Here is a 23,075-nt window from a genome sequence, read left to right as displayed (position 1 = left end):
GGGCCCCTCACATTCCTTATAAGCTGCAGCTGTCTCTTGCTTGGTGCTGTTTTGGAAGGGGGCAGGGAGGACAGAGGGAATAGAAACACTTGGCTGAACAGACTATTCCTTCTTTCTCTTGGAGTATCCAGCCAAATACTCAGCTAGCTTAACTCTTTACTTTCTTCACAGCAGCTGGAGCATTACTAGAGAAGTGGGGGACCCAGGGGACATTGTGTATGTGTTAGTGTGTGTGAAGGAGAGAGCGAGCCTGGGTGGGGGGGGAGACAATACCTGCCTGTCTTGGCAGGAGAGAGCAGTTGTTTTGTTATCTCCAAGATCGACAAAAGTTATAAGTGTTTTTCTTCAATACCAGCCTTAAAACATCAGGTGTCTTCATACTGGTTAAATTAGCTCCGTACATCTTTGTCACAAAGTTGTTTGCTAACTCCAAGATGATCTAGCCCAGGGGTGTCAAACTTGCAACGTCACATGATGTGTCACGACGTGTCACAACTTTTTTTCCATTGCTGGCAATGGGGTGGGCGCAGTTTCGGCATGACGCATCTGGCCCACAGGCCGGCAGTTGGACACCCCTGATCTAGTCCAAGCCTGCTAATGCCAACATTCATGATATCTCACTTTGCAGGCTAAAGAGGCAGCCTTTTGCCTGGTCCTGCATGATGAATTCTATGTTCTTTGCTATTGCTTCAGAATTTGAGCCTCTTTCCCAGTCTTTATTGCTGTTGCCAGTACAGCTCTGTATGTACAGGTTACTCTCATGGCCGACTACCTGACTGTTAGCAGAGGCTGAACCCAGGAACTTCAGAATGCTTTGCCTCAAGCCACCATCCTTCTCTTCAAACCTGAAAATCTTTTCTTATTCTGGGCAAGCATGTAGGCAGGAGATAGGAAATGAAACTCTTGTAATAGCTTTTTCAGATCCCACACAGCTGTCTTTGGCTTGAGACAGTCGGCAGTTGTATTAAGCAAATTATTCCTCTAAAACCCAGCCCTATATTGCCTCTTGTGACTGTTCAGGAGAGACCCCTATGTTGAGTAAACATAAACTTCATTTTGGGGCTTCTCCAACTGGACATCATATAATGTCCTACACACTTTTTTAAGTATGGACAATACAGGTATGAATAATCACTGCAAATTATTTTTAGGGGCGATTTTGCTATTGGTGCATTATTTGCAGGGGGGTTAGCAGCAACGTAATTCTTCTGTTTGTCCTTGAAGCACAGCATTAAAGTCTCCTTCCCCAATATCCCAATTCTCTCTATGTTTGTTCAAAGCCCAAACCAGCATTTTAGAAAATGGATACCTACCTACCTTCCTATCTATCTACCTACCTACCTGCCTGCCTACCTTCCTACTTTGATGTGTTGCCAAATTTGCATATTTAAGATTTTTTTTCTTCCCCATCTCCATATTGTAATACCACAGCTTGAACTCTTTCAACCTCTGTTTCAGATCAACACAGTTTTGGAGCAGATGTGATAGGTCCAAAAATCTATTTTCCTCCTGGTCTATGACACTTTTTAAACACAGTTCTTAGGTTCTTATAGGTTAGAACCTATAACCTTAGACTTACATGTAATATGTTTTTTAATTGATACTCTACTATGGACATGAGAGATGATTTATGGTCAAATTTTGGTTCTACTAAAAGATGGTTATAGATTTTATACTCCAACAGGAAGGCTCAATATTGAGGGAGGCTTCTGGGAAGAAACAATTTGCAGGTATTATTCATAGGTTCCATCCCTTTTCATCATCATCAGCAGCAGCAGCCATGATTTGGGGACGAAGGTGGGGGTAAAGAGTCAATTTGTAGAAGCACCAAACAGGCCATGCCTTCTGAGGAAGGAGCAATCTGGGATTAGCAAAGAAAATTTGTAAAAGGATGATGTGTGTTACTTGCAATAAGTCTGAATGGTGCATAACTCTCTTTGGAGATAGTGGGCTATTAGAAATATAGATGTAACACCTTAAACCAGAATGAGGAATATCCATGTTCTTCTAAGAACAGATGATGGGATTTTATCTTGGCTTATGTCATTATGGGCATCAGCTAGTTGGACAAGAGTGTACCACTTGCCTTGGAAACACTTTTCAACTAAGCATGTTCTGGCACACAAAACAGCATAGGAGCAAAAGCTTGCAATTTGACAACAGGCAGTGCCTACTACAGTATAGAAACTAAAGAGAGAAAGTAGAAAATGAAAGGGAAACTTGAAAACTAACTTTCAGGTTGATTCGATTGGGGGATAAGAATATGATAGCATATCCTTTCTGTCATTGTCAATATGCCTGTTTTAGATTAGCGTGGATAATATGGCTTTTTTCATATTGTTAAGATACAAATTTATTGTCCCTCATTGCTGGTCATGCTAATGATGATGGGAGTGGTTATTCAGCAGCATTGATTTATCAGCCTTTAAAACCCAGAAAGTTAAAAGATGAGCAAGGAAATCTAGGAATAATAATAATAATAATAATAATAATAATAATAATAATAATAGTAATAATAATAATAATAATAATAATAATAATAATAATAGAGTTGGAAGGGAACTTGGAGGTCTTCTAGTCCAACCCCCTGCTCAGGCAGGAAACCCTATACCATTTCAGAAAAATGGTTTTCCAGTGTCTTCTTAAAAACTTCCAACTTAGTTCTTTATATTCATATATAATGTGCCTCTTCTCAGATGTGTTGAACTACATTTGAATGTTTTTGAAGTTTAGGTAACTATTACTGTGAATGGAAAAAGTGGTAAATATTACTGGACTGAGAGGGGAATGTTACGGCTTAATAGAATTTGGATGCAATTGATTGTAGAGAGAAAAAAAACGCACTGGTTATTGAAATTCTGAAGGTGGGTTTCTTCTTTGATTGACAGCTAGCATTGCCCTCTTTAAAAAAGAGAAATTAGAAATATAGTATACTTTTATAAAGGGTAAGTTCTGCATATACCTGTGTAACAGAATTGATATTTTTATAGTAAGGAGAATATAATTTATTGCATAGCAAAATGAGACTCCTTAGATTTCTAATAATCTTGGCCAGCTTGGACTGTTTATGTTGGAATTGTCTGAGGCTTAATAGTGCCAGAAGTAAAAATACTGGAATTGTCTCCTGCTAGATTTGTTGGGAGGACATTTCATAGTCTAACAAGGTATATTTCTTATAGAAAACATAGATAAATCCCCCACATTTAGAAACCTCAGCTCCTGTTTCTAACTCTGTATCGGCAAATGTTGAGATGACTGTTTTCCTTCCCAAGATTTAATTCACTTGTAAGATGCTACCAGCTTTAGCTTTTCTGTTGAGAGAAAAAGATATTCATAAGAATAGAATAGAATAGAATAGAATAGAATAGAATAGAATAGAATAGAATAGAATAGAATAGAATAGAATAGAATAGAATAGAATAGAATAGAATAGAATAGAATAGAATAGAATAGAACTGGAAGGGATTTTGGAGGTCTTCTAGTCCAGACCCCTGCTCAAGCAGGAGAATCTATACCATCTCAGACAAGTGACTGTCCAGCCTCTTCTTAAAAATCTCCAGTGATGGAGCGCCCACGATTTCTGGAGGCAAGCTATTCTGTTGGTTAGTTGTCTTCACTGTCAGGAAGTCTGTCATAATCATTAAAAGTTTTAAAGCAAAGTCTGAATAACTATATTAGGACTGTTGTAACACTAGATATGTCGCCATGCAAGGGACTAGATTATATGACCTTTGTGATATACTTAAAATTTTAGGTCCGTCACTGATCATAAACTTACTCTGAGAACTAATTTTGGTATGTGGGTAGTGACTAGCAATTTCCCCACTTCACTGTTAGGAGTGAATGAGAAGGATTAGTTGATTAATATCATTTTAATTTAGATAAGCGTGTTTCAGCTATTTGGATTTTGCTACATGAAAACTATTTTAACACACATTTACAAGTGTCACCCAGAAAACACCACAAAAGTGAACAGTCCTATCTAACATCAGCACAAGGATCTTTTATTTTTATTTTTTTATTTTAATTCCATTTATATCCCGCCCTTCTCCGAAGACTCAGGGCGGCTTACAAGCTTAGCAGTAGCCTTCATTCTATGTCTATGCCTGCTTATTAGGGCTTTCACACACACCCCGAGCGGCATTATTACAAAGTCAGCTTATTGCCCCCAACAATCTGGGTCCTCATTTTACCTACCTCGGAAGGATGGAAGGCTGAGTCAACCTTGAGCCTGGTGGGATGCAAACCTGCACTAATTGCAGGCAGCTGGTGTTACTTAAGGAGGCATTAGCCCACTGCTCCACCAAGGCTCTCTATAAAACCAGTAGCCAATGATACTCTCCTAGCATGTCCATATGAATATTTTCCCCCTCACTTCAAAACAACTCAATGATCAGCATACAACATTTCCACATTCTCAAAACAATTGTACTGTTGCAAACAGCTCCTACGTTGGTACAGCTAATAAGAATAGGATGCACCAGCATGATAGTATGGAGATGAAGGAGGAAACATAGAAATCTTTCATCTCCAACTGAAACACAGCAATTCTGTCAAGGTTTCCTAATACGAGTTGGCCAGTAAGTATCCAATCATCTTTGCCTCTATGCTTCCTTATATTCTAATTTATCTAATTTATATTCTAATGCTTGTTTCCAAGTTTAATGCCTAGTATCTCCTTTAAGCTGGGGCATCTAATCCTTTTCAGTTGAGCTCTGATCTTTGAATAGTATACCATAAGCAAAGCTTGAAAAAAGCCTAAGTATACTTTAATTTCGGTTTAAGTGCAATTAATTTAATTAAATGCATATAACATTCTTCACTTCTTCAATACTTTCTTAGTTATAACACGTTAAAGATTCACTGATTACTTTTGGAATAAATCTTGGAGTTGTGGTGAAGGCTTCAGGGTATCCCATTCTATCCTAGGCCTCAAGTTGCATATCTTTGATTTAATAGTATGAAGTGATAAATTAGAGGAAAGATCTTTTCCCTTGAGAGCTAATGCCAGTAAGAACACATATTACTGGTCCGAAAGGGTACATCTAAACTGTTAAGTGACAGTTTTCTATGCTGCCTCCATGACTTAACATGACTATGCACATGTAGTTGAATTACTCAAACCTTTTCAGACTGTGTATATTTTTTGCCTTCTCTTATTCTACATTCACTTTTTTTGTGAATGGGCACTTATATGAATGATTTGTGGATGCTGGTGTAGCTCATTCTGCTCTGTAGACTCTTCCTGAGGTCTTACCCATCTCCTCTGTGATTATGCAGGGCGTTAAGGAACATTCTTTTGTTTTACAGAGGAATCTTCCTGTTCCTGTCTTTTGATCCACTAACTACCCAGCATCCTTTTCTCATGTCCCCTGCCCCACTATTTTCCCACTATCTGCTGGGTTAGGATTTTCTTTACAAATAGTCTGCCTCTTTAGATAGTCCTTACTTTACAAGAGTAATTTGTGTTGCTAAGCTATGTGTCAGGCTTATTCTCAGCTTGGGAATTTAAGACAGAAAGACCCTCGACTCCATTTGTAACGAAAAGTATACTTTTACTAAAGCTGGATCTGAATATTCTTGCTCAAAATTTGCCTTTTCCCCTTTTCCCGGACCCTCCCCCACTTAACCAGTTCAAGAGTGTCCAGTGATATTTGAATTTGGTGTTTTGGTAACTGCTTTAGGTTTGGTGCCTCGTTGGTGTAGTTTCACATTCTGTTCTCATGCTCATGTCCTTGGATGAGCCGGTCGCTTCTGGATTGGCACTTCTGATTCCTGTCATCCTGTCATCCCTCCCCCCTGCCTTCCCATTCTCCCTCCTCTTGCATTTTATGGCAAGATGCCAGTGAAGCAATTCAGGCTGAAGCGTTTACAATGGCGGACCTGACACAATGCATTTGTAAACTGTGACATCATGTGACCTCATCAATTAGTGTTAGTCTCTGTTAATGGGGAAGCCAGTAGGAAGTTGCAAACCACAGTCATGACAGGTCTTTCCTTGGGTAGCTCACTAGAATGCAGGTGAGTAGTGCCCAGGTATTGGGGGGGATTGTTATGGTGAGTGTGGCTGAGGGAGGGAGGAGGTGCTGTTGCATGACAGTTCTCATAGTGTCATAGCTGTGGTGGTGAAGTGATTAGAATGCAGCACTGCAGGCTAACTCACTGTTCACTCCAGGAGTTCAATTCTGAGTGGCTCAAGGTTGACTCAGCCTTCCATCCTTCCGAGATTGGTACAATGCAGACCCAGATTGTTGGGGGCAATATGCTCACTTGGTAAACTGCTTCGAGAGGGCTGTAAAGCACTGTGAAGTGGTATATAAGTCTAAGTGCTATTGCTATTCTGTAGCAAGTAGGGAGTAAGTGACTTACAACTTTTCCGATTGGCTTCCCATTCTCTTTGCTTGTGGGAAGTTGGTAGGGAAGGTCACAAATGGCAATTGTTCAACAATGAGATGCTGCAACTATTGTAATTGTAAGCTGGGTTCCATGTGCCTAAATTACAATCACATGTCTATGGGGGTGCTTGTAATGGCCGGAAAGTTTAATGGTCACTGAACGAGTGGTCATTAACCAAGGACTACCAGCATTAAAACTTCAAATGATCTTATTTTTACTCTGCCTTTTGATCATAGCTTCTTTGTGTAAGACAATCCTTTTGAATCTGAGTTTGACTAAGCTCTGAATATCCCTTAATTCTTCAAGGGCATCTTCTTCTGCAGATGCAGGCTTGTTTCTCTCAGCACAGCTAGTGAGAATTTCTGTGAAGTCTGGGAAGCCACCCTCTGTTTTGCTACACAGCTTAAAACCATTTGTTTAGTAACCATTTGAAGTTACAGCAGCAGTGAAAAAAGTGACTTATGACCAGTTTTCACACTTATCACCATTGCAACGCCCCCGTGGTGACATGATCAAAATTTGGATACTTGGCAGCTGGCATGTAGTTATGATGGTTGCACTGTCCCAGGATCATGTGATCAGCACTTGTAACCTTCCCAGCTGGCTTCTGATAAGCAAGGTCAGTGGAGGAAGACAGATTCACTTAACAAAATAATTCACTTAATAACTACAGTGATTCATTTAACAACTGTGGCAGGAAAGGTTGTAAAATGGAACAAAACTCACTTAACAATTGTCTTGCTTAGCAACAGAAATTCTGGGCACAGTTGTGGTTGTAAGTTGAGGAGTATCCGTGTTAACTCTCCACTAAAATGGAGGAGGATAAGGTTTTGCTAGAAAAGGGAACACTTGTTTCTATTGGATCTCTTTGCAAGACACCTCACTTCCCTGTCAAGAAGCCTGAATGGGAAAACATCTGTCTTATTTATTGTTTTGTTCAGAATTTGTGTCTTATCAATGAATATATTGTTTCATTGCATCCTGGCTGTCTCAAACCCAGCTACGATTCTCACTTGTATCCAGTAGTGGGATTCAGCTGGTTCGCACCACTTCAGCACAACCGGTAGCGAATTTTTTGTTGCCCAGGCCCAGAATGGACTTCTGGAAGCGGCATCCACACAGAGAACCGGTTGTTCACATATGTGAATCCCACCACTGCTTATATCCCATTTTTGCTTCTTACTTTCCTGTGGTGGATTGGAATGCTGCTTAATTACTTCCCTTTCATTCTACTTCTCAATACCTTTTTGCTTTTACTTAGAAGAACTGTCAATTCACTTGCAGTCATCTCCTTCAGGGCTTGGTTGATAGGCCTACTTTGTTGATCAAATTTTGCCTCCTGATCTGAGCACTTTCTCTCCCCTCTGGGACTCCTCGTTTCCTCAGTATATGCACAGGGTATTTTTCTGCGTTTGGTGGGCAAGGGCTGCTTAGCCCTGCTGATGTTTTTGGCTGAACATGGACACAAGGTTTCTAAGTCTTTACTCCAGTTTTGTTTTCTTGGCCATATCCTATTATGAAAATTCCTACTACCGAGAAATAAGTTCAGGATACTTTTTTTTAAAGGAACATTACATGGATCTCTAATTTTTCCACCCTGTCTCCATTGATTCAAATTGACCATGATTCCCAATTTATTTATTTATTATTTGGATTTATATACCGCCCCTCTCCCGAAGGACTCGGGGCAGTGTACAGGGCAATTAAAACACTATATACAACACATAATATACAAAAATTAAAATAAATTAAACCAAGTAGCCCTAAACAATAAAACACATTCTAAAATGTAAAATTTAAAATTTAAAATCTAAAATCCCAGGCCCTCAGTCCAGGCCGGCAAGTTCAAATAGCCAAGTCTTCAGGTCGCGGCGGAAAGAGCGAAGGTCGGGAGCCATCCGGAGCTCAACAGGGAGCTGATTCCAGAGGGCAGGCGCGCCCACAGAGAATGCTCTCCCCCTGCGGGCCGCCAGTCTTGTTTCTTGGTTCGAGGAAGAGGATTCTTCTTTCATTACCTTGAAGCAAAGTCTGTCAACTGCACCAGCATATACCCTCCATAGTTATTCTAAATCTTTTTGCGCTATTGCCATGCTTAGCAGGGCATTGCCTCAGGAGTACTAGTTCAGCTTATGGGTCTTGGGCAATGGCCTGTGGCTTACTATTCTTTGAAACCTGATCTGATAGCAGCTGGATGCCCATAGTGTTTCCAATTGGTAGCAGCTGCTGCCCTTTAGCTGGAGTGTGCTCAAGATATTCTTTTGGACCATCCATGACCTTGCTAGTACCACAAGCCATAGAAATTTGCTGCTTTCTCAACATACCCAATATATCTCTGCTCAGTTTTTACTCAGTATGAGAAACTTCCTTTGCTAATGTGACTCTCAAGCTCTATCAGACTTTAAATACTGCTCGCTCCTGATGAATTTCCTTCTGATTGTGAGGCAGTAGTAAGCACTGTTCCTACTTCTGGTCTTGACCTCATTGAAGTCCCATTACATCACCTCACTGCAAGCTATGGGTCATCTTTTTTCTGAGGATGGTTGATGGTGCTCTGACTACTCTGTTGTCACAAACGTTTGTGATAGAGGCTCATGCTATTGCCATAATTATGTCTGCTAAGATTACAAAGCTTGTTGCTCTAACTTGTATTTACACCCTAGCAGCAGGTTTTCCAGTGGCTATCTATAGTACTAACTCCGATCTGCTTTTGATATTTGGTCAGATTTGGATACAAAGGGATTTCCCTTTTCTGAATACCCCTTTGTTAATAAGCTGTGGCTTCCCTCCTGAAATTTCTGTTTCCTCTTGCTGGACTGACAGGGACATCCCATCTTTAGCCTAAGGTAACAATTTGGATTATGATGCTGTTTCTAGTTTTTTGTTTCCCTTCTCACTCTTTTTGCTGTGGAAATGTTGGCCTTTTCTTCTCCAGTCTGTCCTTTTTCAGGGACAATTCCTTCTGTTTCCTGAAGACACTGCTTGGAAACACTTGGGGGCTCCCCCTTCTGATGGCATTTAATGGGTTGCTCATGCCCCCTCCCCATATTTCTTTAGAACCTCTTGTCCAGCTTCTCTGCTCTTGTGATCATCTGGGCAAAGGGAGGATTGCACTGTAATTTTGACATGTTGGTGTGTCTTAGATAAGTTGCACAGCAAGTGGTCGACAGCTGTGGGGTATGTGCAGAATTCAGCCTACACCCTCTTTAAGTGCTGTCAGCAGCACTTCCCTGTGGATGTATGGATTATTCCAATTTTTGCAACTTCATTTCATGGATAAGCTTCCTTGAATATATTGCCATCTACTGACTGTATTGGGCACCTTTTCAAAAGGGCCTGAAGCCTTTCCTACTTCTATGGCCAATGAAATAGCAGTAGTAAAGTACTTACAAAGGAGATTATTCCACAATATGGCTGCTCTCCCATAATAAGAGTGATGGTGCTCTATGGTTTGCTGGCCACTTAAAAAAAACATATCCAAGGCTTTGGGGACCAAAAAGAATCTCTACACTTCTTATTACCCAGTTTCTAGTGAATTGATGGAGAGATCAGATGACTGTATAAAGACTCAATTAGCCAAACTGTGTACAGAAAAGGGATTAAATTGGGTAGAATATGAGAGCAAATTGCCAGATGCTCTCATATTCATGTAGCCATCAAGGCAAATAATGGATTTCTTTATTTGCTAAGACCTTGCCACTAGATGCTATGTATCTTGAAGCTTGTACCTCCCTGCTGGGAAGTCATGAACTGCAGGTTTTTTAAAAAAATATATACTCATCAGAATTTCATAGCCCAGCCTGTATCCCTCAATTAACGCAGTACACTCCATCCAACCTGGTATTTGGTTCTGCTCAAGAGACTCTGGTGCAAGACCTTTCTGGAATCAAGGGGGGAAAGTGTGTATACCTTGTTCTGCTTACCAGCAAGTTTGCAGTAAATGTGCAAGGGAAAGAGGTCTGGTACAATTGGACCCAAGTGAAAAGACTACCTTATTGGCAGGAAAGATGCAGAGTAAGATTGAGACCAGGAAATCAACCCTAGTAAAAGCTGATTGCCAGGCATTCATTAGTTGTAGAGACCAGAAAAAAGTAGGAACTCCTTCTGTTGGTGCAAAACAGGCCATTTTATATCTCCCATATTTTCATTTTCATAGTGACCAATGCCTACCATCACAGATCCTGGAATTGCCTTGAGACAAACTCAAATGATCAAGCAATATTGTTATAATTCTGTGTCTACTTTTATTCTTACTAATTATTGCTACTTTTGGTCTTTTAAGTTATTTGCTTTAATCTGCTAACTTCTTATTATGCAAGCTATTGATTAGAATTTTTTATTTTGCCTTTTATTACTTTATAAGTAACTCAAGGTAGTTACATACCTAGTACCCCTTCCTCCTATTTTCCCCACAACATCAACCCTGTAAGGTGGATTGGGCTGAAAGAGAGTGAATGAACCAAAGTCACTAAGCTGGCAAATTGTTTCTTTTTTCATAAATTGCTTTAGCCATTGGGAAAGGATGGAGTCTAGATATCTTTTCCATATGTAATCTTAATAGCCTGCCAAGTGATTGCTAAGCAAGCAAACCTTTGTGGTTGCTAGTTGTGCAACAAATTATCAGTATAACTGTCAGACCAGCATGGACAGACCATTTATACCTATAGCAGCATCTCTAGATTATTTCCAGATAAGTAATCCAAGGTTCTTTCTCAACTCATAAATTACATTTTCATAATAATACCCATGGGGAATCCTCTATTCTATATCAAGAGGCTGCTGTAACCTATTTAACATGGGTCAGTACTGTTGCTCTGTGTTTGAATGATGAAAGGATTTGTACAAGTGGGGGATAAGGAATGCCAGGTGACCCTAACTTAAATAATACCTATGAGGTGTAGGAGCCCCTGGAAAGAACTAATAGTGCCCTAATCACAGATTACATGCATAATATATCTATAGCATAATTTCAGGTAGCTATATCATTTGCATAGAAGAGGAGGGAAGGACATAAACTACCAACCTTGTAAAAAACTTCAAATGGGCCGTAAAGTATGTTATGAAAATTCAGAATTATATGGATCGGACAATTTAACAAACATAAATAATTCTGTTCCAACCCTTAGATCCCAAGTATTAGTTCATTAAATGAATCTTTTTGTCTGCACAGCACTGGAGACGTGCTACAGTCCATTCTTTCATTCATTCATTCATTCATTCATTCATTCATTCATTCATTCATCCATTCATCCATCCAATTTCTACAGCTGAGACTCAGCCAGATGACTCTGTGTGGCTTACAATTCTAAAAGTATAAAATAATTAAAAACATTAAAAGAATAAAAACATTCATAAATAAGTACAAAGAGCAGCCATGATGATTTTCAACTAATAGTTAAGCCAAATAATTGGACGCTTAACACATTACGAGCCCCAGGCCTGTGTACATTGCCAAGTTTTTAATGTTTTGCAAGAGGCAAACAGGGTTGGGGCCATTCTAATTTCCAAGGGGAGAATATTCTATAAGGCAGGGGCTACAGCATAAAAAGTCCTAGTTCCTGCCAATTGACACTCTTAACTGCAGCATGTCCCATCTAAACAGGTAGAAACTCTTGGAAAAAGAGTCCCTCTGGTCCCAAGCCATGTAAGGCTTTAAAGGTGACAGCAAGCGCCTTGAATTGCACCTGAAAACACACCGACAGCCAGTGCAGTTCATGGAGTGATGGTGTTGATGTGCCATAGAGCTGGCACCATTTATTACCCGTGTAATAAATATATAATAATATAATACACTATAATATGTTAATATATAAATGTATACTAATATAATAAATGATGTAAACAAACATGATAACCTCCATATAATAGCTCTCCTCTCGGTCCAAAATTACCACAGCGTAGTAGATGTGAAGAGCCAGGTTGCACTTGCAAACTATTCAGCCCAGAATATTTTTTGTCTGCAGAATGGGAAAGGTATATACTGTAGCTGTACCATCTGGCTGGAAAAGAGCATAACATTCTCAGATATATCACCTCTGATGTGCACATAAGAAGAATCTAACTAGCAATGAGGTATTTGGGAAGCTGGTCTCCTCTACCTTGCAAGGGACAGAGCTTTGAGAATTTTAATAGCTCATAAAACCTTTATGTAATAATAATAATAATAATAATAAGTTGGAAGGGACCTTGGAGGTCATCTAGTCCAACCCCCTGCTAAGGCAGGAAACCCTATAACATTTCAGACAAATGGCTGTCCAGTCTCTTCTTAAAAACTTCCAGTGTTGGAGCATTCACCACCTCTGGAGGCAGGTTGTTCCACTGGTTAGTTGTTCCCTTTGATTGAGGGAAATACACCGAAGGTAAGAGGGAATCAGTAGGGCAGCACTTTGGAGTGGAATGCAGCAGGCTTTTGGAAATTAATCCTAAAATACTAGAAAAGGTCTATAATTCCACTTCATTGGGAATTTCAAACTTATAGAGCAGACATGTCAAACACAAGGCCCGGGGGCCGGATCCGGCCCGCGAAGTGGTTTCATGCGGCCCGCGAAGCCATCCTGGAAACAGTGAGGGAACGGCCCCCACTGCCTTGGCCCTGGCCCAGAGACCCTCCTTCTGCCAGAGACCCTCAGATCTGTCCCACTCCTGCCCAGGCCCCCATAGGCACCCTTGATGCGAACGATGTAGAGCTGGCCACGCCCACCCAGTAGGCCATACACACTGTAGCCACGCCCACCCAGTAGGCCACGCCCACCAGGCCACACACACCCGGCCCCCTGAGGGCAACCGCAATGCTGATGCGGCCCTCAATGAAATTGAGTTTGACACCCCTGTTATAGAGCATTGTGGTGCCTATGTCAACACAGGTTGACATAGAGGTTGAACTGAATGTCCAGAAAACCAAAACAAAAAACAAAAAACACCACCCAACAACCCCTAAACCCACTGTTAGTTCTGTTATCAGTTAGAAAACTCAACTCAAGGGTCCTTCACATGACATTGGAATTGAGATAAATCTTGAAAAACCTGACTTCCATCCCTAGATTGGTTGTGTCAGTTGATAGTTATTGTCATTGTACTTACAACATTTACTTTTGTATCTTTTCTGCAGTTCTGTTATTCTCTATATACTCACCATTCCAGCTTTGTCCCCATATTCACTCAACCAGCTTGGTTCAAGCCAGTTAGGACTAGATCAGAATGGATGGTTCTAACGGAGAGAACTTTCTAAAGCCAAAGGAGTACAAGGGATGAATAGAATGTAAAGAGCAAGACAGTTGTCATAGTGTAACTATGCTTGATATTTAGTTTAAAAGGAAGTTCAATTGCTGTTAGTTCAATTGCTGATAAGGAGGTGCTGATGATTGAAAAACTGCTAATAGATAATGAGCAGACATGGCAGGATGGAGAAGGAGATAGAGAGGACAACTGGGGTCCAAAGCAGATTGGTGGAAACCTGTATAAATAAATACTATGTACTTTGGCCTGTTCAGGGTCTCTCTGTTTTATAGGAGATATATTTTTCTAGTGCTAAGAAAATAAAATTTACTAAGAAAATACAATTTACTATACTATACTCTCCAGGTCCAGCAGACCCACTGTCAGATCTAAGTTAGATGCATCCTGCCTAGGGCTAGGAGAAATCCTGTGATCCCTCAGGTTAAGAAAGCAAGGAGCCTTGTCTTGTGGCTGGTCTGGCTTTCTCCTTAACAATAGGTTTGTCCTCTGCAATGGGAAGGAGGCTGCAGCTGAGATAATGGAAAGTTAATTTGCTGAACTGTGGCAACCATTATCACATGCTCATCTTAATTCCATCTACACAGTTCTTGGTGCCAGGGCTGGAGAGGAGCGGACGGGCAGGCAATTGCTGGCTGGCGCTCCCCTTCTCTCCCCGTCCCGCCTTCCCCCGCCTCTATGCAGCAGGAAGGGTGTACTGGATTTGTTGTCTGCCTTTCCTTTTTTAGATGTTAGTTGAGCTGTGAATTCCTTGTTTTTGGCAGTGTGTCAGGTCAGGAGCCTGGAGAAGCACATGGGAGTGCCTGCCGGCTGGATCTATCTACATAGTAGTGCTGGGAGTTAGGGGTGGGTGGGCAGGGGGGGAGGCTGGCAGCAGCAAGAACACTGACAACATTAATGACAAGACATTAACCCTCCCCAGACATGTTAAGATATTGCAGACTACAGAATTCAAACAGAAATAGCTATTCTAATCTCAGAAGACAGCATTTTCTCCAGTTTAATAGCCCTTAAAAACACAATTGCCCTATGGATACTTTTTCCCCAAAAAATGTTTTTTAAAAGAACTTTTTATCAAGACTAAATCAGGAGAGGACTATGCAAGTGAAATATGCTTGATTCCAAGTGCCTGGAACTCTGTCCTGAAGCACCAAAACCTTTGATTGGGAGCTGCCCAGAGTCGGTTAGAAGATGGGTAGCTATATAAATGTTTTAGGTAAATAAATAAAACAGACAGAACTGGCCTTCACTCAGAATTAGCCCATTGTATTTCTCATGTAAGCAGATGGTTATTTTTACTCATATGGGGACTTGTCAGATACTTCTTTTGAGAATATTGTTATAAGGCAGTTGAAAATTGAACCTAGAACACTAGGCAATCAAACTTGCAGAGAGGGGAAACTTAAATGTATTTTGAGTACAAAGAGAATACTGGTGCACTGTGCCTCCTGTCCAGTCTTTGCTGTATGGAAACATCACTGCCCTTCCAATGGTCCATTTCCATACAGACAGTAGCCTGGCAGTCCCTACTTTTTAAAATTATACATTTAATTAGATTTTGAAAGAAATGTAATTAAATATAATTTAATCTTATATTTATATCTGTTTAAAATCACAGATCTGGAAGAGGCCATTAAGACCATCAAGTCTGTAGTAGGATGTGACATGATCTAAATACCTCCATTTTAATAGGCATGCTGGATATCTTTCTGGTTGGCTCATTCTCTGGCCTCTTTGATCTGGATTCCAGGTTTGAGTAACCATAATTTTTGGTATTGAACAACTTTGGTGTAGATCTGGGAAAGCCATAGAATTCACAGACTCCATGGTAAAGGTGGCTTGTTCCAAGTGATTTCTAATCCAGCACATCCAGGTGGTCACATGCTAGATCTCTGTTTATCTGAATATGGAGGGCATTACTTTTACCCATTTACTTTGATCAGATCACTTCCTAATCCAGCTAAGATTAATTGCTGCCCAGGATCTCACAGGATGGAAACTATATAGCAATAGCAGCTAGCAATAGAACTTAGACTTATATACCACTTTACAGGACTCATTGGATGATTTACAATGCATTTGTATATTGTCTTACACAATCTGGGTCCTCATTTTACTGACCTCAGAAGGATGGATGGCTGAGCCAACCTTGAGCCCCATCAGGGTCAAACCCCAGACTGTGGGCAGTTTGCCTGCAATGCTGCACCACCAGGGCTGTCAGAGTTTAAAGAGTGTATCTCAAGCATCCAATAGATCCAGAGAGTTTCCAGAGTACCCAGTGGCCTCTCTATCCCATTTAACAGTTGCTCTGCAAATCCTGAAAGACCTAGCATGTGATTTAGTATTCTAAAGCACAATAGCATGATTTGTTGTGATTCAGGGTCAGCTTGTGGGTTCAGCAGTTGGGTCAGACGATTCAGAGGAGGAGGAGGGGGGTGTTGGAGAGCTTGCTGAGAATAATATTGAGGCTCCACAGAGCCCTCAGCCAGGCCCCTCCCATCTGGTCACGACGCAGACCCAGCTGTGTGAGCCTGACAGCGTGGATGAAGATGACCCACAGCTGGCCCTGTTCAAGGACGCCCGACGCAGGAGGCAGTCAATCAGGAGTAAACAGAGGAAGGCAATGGGGCACCTCGGAAGGAGGCAGAGAGAAGCCACGCCCTGAACTGTTTAAAAGGGGAATGTGTGGGAGGGCTGGTTTGCTGAAGGCAACCGTTTGAATAGCTCCTGTTTCATGGTTCGTGTCTTGTTTTGCTCTGTTTTACGTTAATAAATTTGGCAGGCTTAGTTCCAGCCTCTTGCCGTTTGTAAAGGGGTTGTCCCTGCCTTTTCTGCAGGGCCGGTAGTAGGCTGGTACAGAACATGATTCACATTTTATGCTATGGTTTGCTTAAGCTTTGGTTTTTGAATAGGCTATAGTTTTCCTGAATTCATATATAGTACCAAGCCTTAGGGACACAGTGGCTCAGTGGGTTAGGACGCTGAGCTTGTCGAACAGATGATCGGCAGTTTGGGGGGTCAAATCCCGAGTGCCGCGTAACAGAGTGAGCGCCTGTTACTCGTCCCAGCTTCTGCCAACCTAGCAGTTCGAAAGCACATAAAAATGCAAGTAGAAAAATAGGGACCACTACGGTGGGAAGGTAACAGCGTTCCGTGCGCCTTTGGCATCTAGTCATGCCGGCCACATGACCACGGAGACGTCCTCGGACAAGCGCTGGCTCTTCGGCTTTGAAACGGAGATGAGCACTGGCCCCTAGAGTTGGAAACGACTAGCACGCATGTGCGGGGGAACCTTTACCTTACCTTTTACCAAGCCTTATAATCATAGCCAGTATGGCTCAGTTCACCTGAAATGCTAAATCAATATTACATTATGGCCTCATGGGATGTGTAACTCAGAGGTCATGCTACCTGAATTTGACATCTCTGGGAAAGCTATCTCTTAGAGATAAAATTTGCAGATTAAAAATGTCTGTTCTGTAGTTACATATTTGTATAGTGTCATGACTATTCATAACTCTTTATATTATAGCATGGAACTTACAATGGGAATTTATAGTCAGTTCAGTTTAAGAATCTAGTCACAAAAAGCTTCTCAGTAAATTTACCAATCAATTAACAGAAATTCACAAACTTAAACAACTAATTAACAGAGAATTAAAGTTACACTGAATTAGACAGACGCTTCCTTTCTTCTAGACAAAATTTAGTTATAGTAAGTGATAAACTATTTGTAGCAAAACAACTCCCACTCAAATGAGCTGATAAAATGGATAGCTTTGTACTTTTATAAAACAAAAACAAAAACTTTCTCTGAGTACTTGGAGAGAGAGCCCTTCAAATTATTCTCCATACCTCTCTTCCAGGAAAGTTAGTAGTATCATGCAAGATAGTGAGTATAAACAATTCTTATTTTGAAATATTGCATGTTTTGGCTTATTAATGAACAAAAACTGAGCAATCTCAAATACTGAAGGTGAATGGCATTATGTGCATTGAGATGCGTTTGTTCATATTATTACAAAATCTAATCTTATTAGATTTTCATGGAAACACACCTATGGCAAAAAAGCAACATTGTCCTTTTAATTTCTTTGCATTCAGTTTGCGCATTACATATTGACCAATATGAATTAATGACATGTAAGCAAATGAATAAACAAGAAACTCAGAGCAAAATCAAAGCATAAATTTGAAGACTAAACTTTGGTTCTACAGAAAGCAGATTTGTTGTTAATCTTAGGAGTAAAAGGTAAAGGTAAAGGTTCCCCCGCACATGCGTGCTAGTCGTTTCCGACTCTAGGGGCCGGTGCTCATCTCCGTTTCAAAGCCGAAGAGCCAGCGTTTGTCCGAGGACATCTCCGTGGTCATGTGGCCGGCATGACTAGACGCCAAAGGCGCACGGAACGCTGTTACCTTCCCACCGGAGTGGTCCCTATTTTTCTACTTGCATTTTTACGTGCTTTCGAACTGCTAGGTTGGCAGAAGCTGGGACGAGTAACAGGCGCTCACTCTGTTACGCAGCACTCGGGATTCGACCCGCCAAACTGCCGACCTTCCGATCGACAAGCTCAGCGTCCTAACCCACTGAGCCACCGCGTCCCTCATTGAGCCACCGCGTCCCTCATCTTAGGAGTGGAGTAAACCAAATCACTGGAGATACCAAAATAGTTATGAAAATCTCAAAGTTTTCTAGGTTTGAAAATATGAATATCATATAAAAGCTGAGCAAGTAACTTGGAAGTGAAGTAGAACATATAGGAAGCTAGTATAAGGATTTAAAGAATAGGTATCATGTAATCAGGGTTGTGTGAATGATTGTAGCAGCAGAATACTGGATAACTGTGAAGGGATTAGGGCAAGATATTGAGAGACCAAAGCGAAAAGATTGCATCATTGAAGAGACCTGAACCAGGTAAATGTTGAGTGCTGCATACCATAATTTAAGAAGGATTCAGACAACCTGAAAGGGATTAAGAGAAGGACAATAAATATTCTCAAAAGACCAGAAATATGATTCTTTGACAAGAGATTGAGAGAAATGGGTAAGTTTAGCCTTGAGAAAAAAAGATTCAAAGCGGATATGAGAACACTTGCCAATTCTGAAGTGGATCATATAGAAAGACACAATCTATGTTATTCCTAGAAGACAGGATATATGATAGAATCATGGACAAGTTACTTGAATCATGTCCAAGTGAAATTTTAAGAAATAATTCCCTGGTCAAAGTCCTTGCTGCCATTGGGTCTCAGCTTTAGCTTAAGTTGGGCCTGCCTAAACAGACTGAATAAGTCTGTTGCTTAGGCCTTTGTTGCCTCCCCAAGAAAGTATTTGGCAAGCTACAGTATGTAGACTGCTGATGCGACTCAGCCATTGCAAAATATTAAGGAAGAATGCACAGTTTAGAATGGGGAGAAAACGGTAGCATGGGAATTGAACTCAACCACGTGTGGAATAATATGGCGATTTTGAGAGCTTGTTGACCTATACATGTTATCTTTTATTTTTAGATGTGGATATACTGCACTACCAGATAGTCAGAAGGGGAAAGGCTGTATTCAGCTCTGGGCAGTGTACTCAGTTTGGGCTTGGCTCTTCCTACTTGCGCTTCTTTTGCAGGACTCACTGAAGCCAGCATTCACTGTCACCAACCTCCCAGGGACGACGTCCACCATCCAGACAGCACCCACAACATCCACATCCATGCAGGTCAGCAGTGGGCCCTCGTTCCCCATTACTAACTACTTAGCACCAGTCTCTGCCAGTGTCAGCCCCAGTACAGTCACCAGTGCCAACGGAACAGTGCTGAAAACCACTGGAACCAGCGCAGTGGCCTCTGGAGGACTAATGCAGATACCTACCGGCTTTACCCTCATGTCAGGTCAGTTTCTTTTTTGCCAGTTGAAGCGTTTTTGTGATAGCTGCTGATTCTTCTGCAATTACACTGAGCACACTAGACCTTGCCCCTTCCTTGACTTGTGAGAGGCCGGAATGGAAATGCCAAAACTGCATTCGCTTAAATATGATTGTTTCATACAGGAGTATGGCTGAGGCCAGAATAATAGCTAGTCAAGGGACAGGTTCTACCAGGAGAACAGGATGTTTTAGGGAAACGGTAGTGTTGCTGTCTCTGCTGCCAGCCTCCTCGTTCCTTTGAGGAAATGGAAAGTCTCACTTTGACATTTCTGATTGTGAGAATTGTAGGGTTTGGAACTGGGACATGGAGCTTGGTCAGTGCCTTCCCTCCTCTTCCTCCCATGAAAGATGTGTGGCAGCCTCCCTCAACTGGACATTCCGTCTTCTAGAATTCCACTCGGAATTCTCAAACTCATAGTCCCAACCCAACTGAAGGCATGATAAGATTGGGGAAGGCTGCATATGATAATAATTTAGGAGGAGAGATTAACAAGAATCCCAGAGGGAATGAAGGAGATTTTAAAAACATCTGGCCCTGGTAAAAAGCCTTTTTTTCTCCCTCCTTCCAGCAGGTGCTCCATTCCCTCCTGGGACCCCTACCATTCCTCTCACTCAGTTACAGCCGCACTCGCTGGCCCTCTCCAGCCAGCAGGGCCAGGCGGCGGTCGTAGGCATACCTGGACAGCTGCAGCAGGCACAACAGACAGTCTTCCGATTTCCAGCTACAGCCGGAGGGCAGATTGTGTCTCTGACAGGTCAGCTGCACTCACATTGCTGCTTGCACATGGAAGGTTGGTGGGAATGCACGTTTTCAGGGCAGCTGGTTGACCTGTCTGGGGTTCAGTTGGCTTGTGTTTTTGGGAGGCCCTCCTAAGAGCAAGGATAGAAAGTTGGGAAAAGTTAGCTGCTAGCTCCAAATGGAAGTGTGCTGAGGCAGGAGTGGAAGGTGCAAACGCTGTTGCTTTGTCAGCTGAATGTGAGTGATAGTTTATTTTAGGAGGAATAAAGACAGGTATGACTAATAACTGACAATATATTCTCCAAAATAGAAGGCAATTCTTCCAGCTGTTTGAAAGGTAGTCCTAAGAACTTGTCACTTAGGTGAGACTGATCCTTGTAAATCTGCAGTCTCGGAACCATGCCTGCCATCTTCATTTTTTTAAACATCTAACCATTTTCCTTCCTCTCTTGTTTGTCCGTTACTGCTTTTTAAAAAATGATTGTCTACTTTATTGTCCAGTTAACAGACATCCACCTGCTCTTTTTTTTCCCCTATCAGATCATAGTACTTGCTCTTGAAAAATTCAAAAGCCTGTCTTATTTGGTTGTTTTTAGTCTTGGAAGTATTGCTTAAATTTGTATTCCCCCCCCCCTGCTATTATGAGAAATAGTTCTTGATCTTTTGTTTTTCATAATTCAAATTGTGATGACAACAGAGGACACTCAACTTTCAAAGCATACTGGCACATCTTAAGCATTCAAACCCTTGACTGAAGAGAGTGCCTTGTGAAGGGGAAGCCTAGATTGAAGAATTAAGCCATCGTGTAAGAAACACTACTGAATGTGGAGACTCCTGAAGATGCCAGGATAGAGAGATGAAGGAATATTTTAGGGCAGATATATTTATTTACTGCAACTATGACCGTCCTCTATGGGATAGTTGATACAAGGTTCTTAACATGAGGCGCTTTCCTCTCTGAAGCCACGTAATAATGTTCTTCGACGGGACGGGTGTCAAACTTGCCACGTCACGTGATGTGTTGTGACGTATCGTGACTTTTTTTCGCATTGCTGGAGCTGGGGTGGGTGCAGAGAGGGGGGGAGAGAGGGGGGGATGATTAATGTTTCTAGCTGTTGCTGTAGTTTAAAAACTAAATGACTTTAGAGACTAGTCTAAGCTATTGTAAGCCCCAGGATTGCTATCTTCTGTTCAACAGATGGACAAACTAATACAGAATGAAAGAAAATTTTAAGAAAAAGAATATTTGCTATTTCAATAGCTGTTAGAAGCCATTTCTGTTTAACAAAAATAAAGGAATATGAATGTAAAGAAGGCATAAGAAACGCCAAATCAGAAGAAAACCTGCCTCCAGAAGCTGTGAAAGCTCCAACACTGGAGGTTTTTAAGAAGAGACTGGCCAGCCATTTGTCTGAAATGGTATAGGGTTTCCTGCCTGAGCAGGGGGTTGGACTAGATGACCTCCAAGGTCCCTTTCAACTTTACTATTATGATTATGATTATGATTAAATAAGTCAGTTGTCTACCTAATGGAAGTAGGATTTTATTATTTCACTATAGGCATGATGTCCCTTTTTGAGAAAATCAATAAACCGAGATGTGCTTTTGCTGTCATATGCATTCTGGTACATGACAATTTAATGAGAACCAAAACTACAGGCAGTTCACTCCTATCAATAGGAATTAGATATGTTCACCTACTGGGGGTGGGGAGACTTCTAATTCTAATCTCTTCCAACCATGAAGGGCATGATGAAGATTTTAAAGAATCCAGTGCTAAATAAATGTTGCTAATATAAAGAATGAAACGTAGTTCTTACAGCTGCCTCTTACCATGAATTCTGTGTAAGGGAGACAGAGATACCATAAAAAAAGGAAGTAATATGGCTCTTATAAGATACCACAAAGGGAAAGGGACTCTAAAGTCTTAACCTTTTTATAAGTTATAAAGCTAAAGATGCTTCTGTCACATTTTGTCCTGAATATACTTCCATTTGTTGTTATAAAGTTGTGAAATCTAAAATAAGAATCTTCTCCGACTTTTGGTAGTCCTTTTGACTGGTTGCTTAGTAACTGTTCAAAGGTTTGAGTGGCCCCAAAATGAGGGACTTACAAAGCGGATTTAAAGTTACCTTAGGTAGGCCCCCGCTGCAGTCACAATATTTCTGCCTGTCTGTCGATCTTATCTGTCTGTCTGTCTATCTATCTATCTATCTATCTATCTATCTATCTATCTATCTATCTATCTATCTATCTATCTATCTATCCATCCATCCATCCATCCATCCATCCATATAATCTATCAAATTTCTTAACCACCCATCTCCTTCTTAGAGGGGCTCTGGGAAGTGTGCAATTTAATCAGTAAAACATTAAAACTGAATAATTTAAAATTAAAAAATGTAAAAAATGTAAAACAACATTATAAAATTGCAAAATATGGAGAGTTCATAAATGGGGAGACTAGAAGCTGTTAATACAGGTTTGTGTGTGTGTGTGTGGGATTCTCATGGCTGGTTAGGCCCTTGTATCCCCAATGGAAAACATACCCACATTTTGACCCCTTTGCAGAAGGCCAAAAGATTTGGGGCTTTCCTCTTCTCTGAAGGCAAGATGTTCCATAATTTTGTGGTGGTTTTACAGAAAACTGGCACTTTTTAGTTTTTGGCAAAACCCCGCAAGACCGCTACATTTACTTAACGACCACTACAAACCCCCCCCCCAAATAAAATTAGGTTGGAAATGTGACTGACCTGTTTTACATCCATTATGACATACAATCGTAATGGACAA

The 23,075-nt window shown here is 41.1% G+C and overlaps 1 protein-coding gene across 2 annotated transcripts in view; it reads left to right on the top strand.

Moving 5' to 3' along the window:
- SRF (serum response factor) overlaps positions 1–23,075 on the top strand; it is a 66,995-nt gene that overhangs the window by 26,967 nt on the left and 16,953 nt on the right. Inside the window, exons 3-4 of one of the 2 annotated variants that reach the window (XM_081314134.1) lie at positions 19,247–19,508; positions 20,113–20,298. In XM_081314134.1, coding sequence (XP_081170260.1) covers positions 19,247–19,508; positions 20,113–20,298 — 448 coding nt within the window. The remainder of the gene's footprint in view (positions 1–19,246; positions 19,509–20,112; positions 20,299–23,075) is intronic. The other variant, XM_081314135.1, reaches the window with a different exon arrangement.

This window comes from Vipera berus, assembly GCF_964194415.1.
Source record: "Vipera berus genome assembly, chromosome: 1".
Classification (NCBI taxonomy): Eukaryota; Metazoa; Chordata; class Lepidosauria; order Squamata; family Viperidae; genus Vipera; species Vipera berus.
The sequence above is the reverse complement of the archived record's forward strand: the minus strand, read 5'-3'. Positions and strand labels throughout refer to the sequence as shown.